Here is a 3,164-nt window from a genome sequence, read left to right on the forward strand (position 1 = left end):
TCTCTTCTTTAACATGATTCTAAAATATGTCTACATACATCCGTATATTATAGTCCATTTGAATGTCTAGAAAGACAAATATTTAGAAACGGAGGCAATATATGATAGTAAGCATTAGGGAGTATATATGATATATGATACTAGTACATGATACATTCTGTTACAACCAGCCTAAACCAGATTGGGGTAGTAACATCGATGGATCACCCATCTTAAGTCTTGACCATCCCCTGCCTTGTGATGACGTACACTCGCTGACGTCTACGATGCTGCAATGAATGCAAGCTGGAGTAGTCTTGAAACGATCACCGGATCCAACTACTATAAATAAATCAGGCATGCGAGGGGAGGAAGTATATCATCCAGCCACACAATCACAAGTAGTAGCGATCGAGCACTTTCTTTTCCGTTTCTTCCATTATACAGTGTACTGTATAATATAACAATGGGGGAGAGCCGCGGCAGCATCTTCTTCTTCGGGACCTACAGGCCACCGGTACCCCTGGACATCTTCTCCTGCCCGGCTGATCCGCCACCGTCATCTGCCGAGGACGAGCTTCTCCTCACCGACGACGCGTCGTACAACCAGAATGGCCGGCCCGTCCCGCCGGCGGCGCTCAAGGAGATCCTGGGTTTCCTGGCCAAGACGAACCCCGAGCTGGCCTCCGACTGCGGCGCCACCCTGGAGGACGTGGACACGGGCCACGTCACCGGCATGGTTTTCGTCTCCGAGAGGGACCGCGGCCTTGAGACGCTGCACCTAGCCCTACGCCGCTCCACCGGCGGCAAGGTGAAGGTGCTGAGCGTGCTGGGCGACATCTACGGCTTGCACGATTTAGGCGTGCGCATGGAGGACAGCGGTTGCATCGCCGGCGGCTACATGGTGGATGGCGTCACCGTCGGCCACTCGCTCGTCTACGTGTCCACCAAGGAGGAGGTGAAAGCCCGGCGCACCCCGTGGACCGTGGTCTACAGGACCGACCTTGCCGACGGCAAGACCGAGCGCCTCACTCCACAGGGCCAGTATGATCTGAGCCCGGCCGTGTCGCCGTCCGGGAAGATGGTGGCGGTGGCCAACTTCCAGAAGAGCGAGTGGAGCGGCGAGATCGAGAACCTCAAGACCGACATCGTGATCATGGAGGTGCACTGGCGAGGGCTGGGGGGCGATGGCCGCAGGCGTGTGATCAAGGACGCCGGCTGGCCGACCTGGGGCAGCGACAACGTCATCTTCTTCCACCGAGGGTTCGACAAGACGCCGCCCACCAACACCGCGGACTGGGCCGTGTTCCGATACGACCTCGCGGCTCACAAGGAAGAGCGGGTCACCCCGGTGGGCATCGACGCCATGACTCCGGCGGCCATCAGCGAGACCAGAGTGGCCGTGGCGACCGTCCGACAGAAATCCAAGCAAGTCGAAATGACGGTGGAGCGCGTGATGAATCAGTACCGGCACGTGGAGATCTTCGACACGACCCCTTGGTGCAAGCCGCCCTCTGTACAGATCACCCAGAGGATGAGGCCGTTGGGAGACCACTACAACCCCTTCGTGCTCGAGGGCGGCAGACGCATCGGCTACCACCGCTGCAGAACCGACAAGCTCACTCCGCACGTACGTGGTCTTATCTCTATTACTCCCTCCGTTCATAAATATAAGGTGTTTTAGCTTTTGGCCACATTCCACACGTATTAAATGTATCTAGACATGTTCTAGTGTGTACATTCATTCATTTTAGTATGAATCTAGACAACATGTAGAACACCTAAAACATCTTATATTAAAAAACGGAGGGAGTATTAATTAATTATCTGTGCATGCATTACTGAAGCTAGCTAGTTAAAAAAAAAGAAGTACTATCTCTGTTTTTATTTATTCTGCATATTAGATTTGACTGAAGTTGAACTTTATAAAGTTTGACCAAATTTATAATAAAAATAAAAACATTTACAATAGCAAATCTATATGATGAGAAAGTGCATTCAATAATAAATTTAATGGTATCAATATGTTAATATTTTTTAATAGAAATTTTGTCAAATTCTATAAAGTTTGACTTTGACAAAAGGTGATATGCAGAGTAAACAAAAACGGAGGGAGTAAACAAAATTAGCTAACCCAACTGGATGTGTATATATAGGGTGTGCAGAAAAGCATCGAGAAGAGGTTCGACAAGGTGCAGTCGGGCGAATCGGAGGTCGGGCTGTATAGGGTGACGGGCGTGTTCCCGTCCATCTCCAAGAACGGCAAGAAGCTGGCCTTGGTGGACAACGAGTTCCAGGCCGTGTGGCTGGTGGAGGCCGACAGCGAAGCCGCCCCGCGCGTCGTCTACAAGGCCAAGTCTAACAAGAGCGTCTTCTCCACGTTGTGGAACCAGAATGACGAGCTGGACACGCTGTTATTTTATTATGTTTCGAATCCCATACAAGTATTGTACTATGGATGGAGTCCTATCGGACTACGGCATGCCAACCGTGCTAGACGTAGCATGACTAGAACTCTGTTTCGTGTCCACCAAAAAAGAGAGTTGTTTGCCCCTTTATATAGTACCAACTAGTCATAAAATAGATGAGAGAGATCTCCACCAGATTAGCACGTAGAGGGTTTGTCCTCTCATGTAATGTAATACTCCTTCCAATTATAGTGATACGCCTTCGTGCGTTCCGTGGTTTTCTCCCGCAAGGGTTTCCACGTAAAAAATCTGTGTCTCTTTGTCTCGTTTATTCTCGTTATTATCTAACAAGCTCTACGTCTGCGAAGGCCCGGCTTTCAGCATCGAGAAGCCAGTGCAGATCATCAGGATCCCCAACGTGTCCACCCAGCGGGACCCCGACGAGCAGCAGTCGTTCCCGCTCACCGACCACAAGTACAACTGCGCCTTCCCGTCCACCAACCCGAAGGGGACCAAGCTCGTGTTCCGCTCCAGCAGGGACAGGGTCCAGGGAGGGAAGAGGGAGGACAAGAACCTCTTCATCACAGACGCGGAGAAGGGGGAGTACGCCGGCGTGGACCAGCTCACCGATGGGCCATGGACAGACACCCACTGCAGCTGGTCACCCAGGGAAGGCTGCGACTGGATCGTCTTCTCCTCGAGCCGCGGTAAGCCGGGCGGCGCGCCGGCGTCCGACCACGGCTTGGACTCGGGCTACTTCTCTGTCTACCTGGTGAA

The 3,164-nt window shown here is 52.0% G+C and overlaps 1 protein-coding gene across 1 annotated transcript in view; it reads left to right on the plus strand.

Moving 5' to 3' along the window:
• The first annotated feature begins 381 nt into the window (after positions 1–381).
• The window catches only part of LOC119313019, a 3,719-nt gene continuing 936 nt past the window's right edge, over positions 382–3,164 (plus strand). The window contains exons 1-3 of the mRNA XM_037588828.1: positions 382–1,609; positions 2,136–2,405; positions 2,740–3,161. Of these exons, the coding sequence (XP_037444725.1) occupies positions 446–1,609; positions 2,136–2,405; positions 2,740–3,161 (1,856 nt within the window). The 5' untranslated portion in view covers positions 382–445. The remainder of the gene's footprint in view (positions 1,610–2,135; positions 2,406–2,739; positions 3,162–3,164) is intronic.

This window comes from Triticum dicoccoides, chromosome 5B (assembly GCF_002162155.2).
Source record: "Triticum dicoccoides isolate Atlit2015 ecotype Zavitan chromosome 5B, WEW_v2.0, whole genome shotgun sequence".
NCBI classification, from domain to species: Eukaryota; Viridiplantae; Streptophyta; class Magnoliopsida; order Poales; family Poaceae; genus Triticum; species Triticum dicoccoides.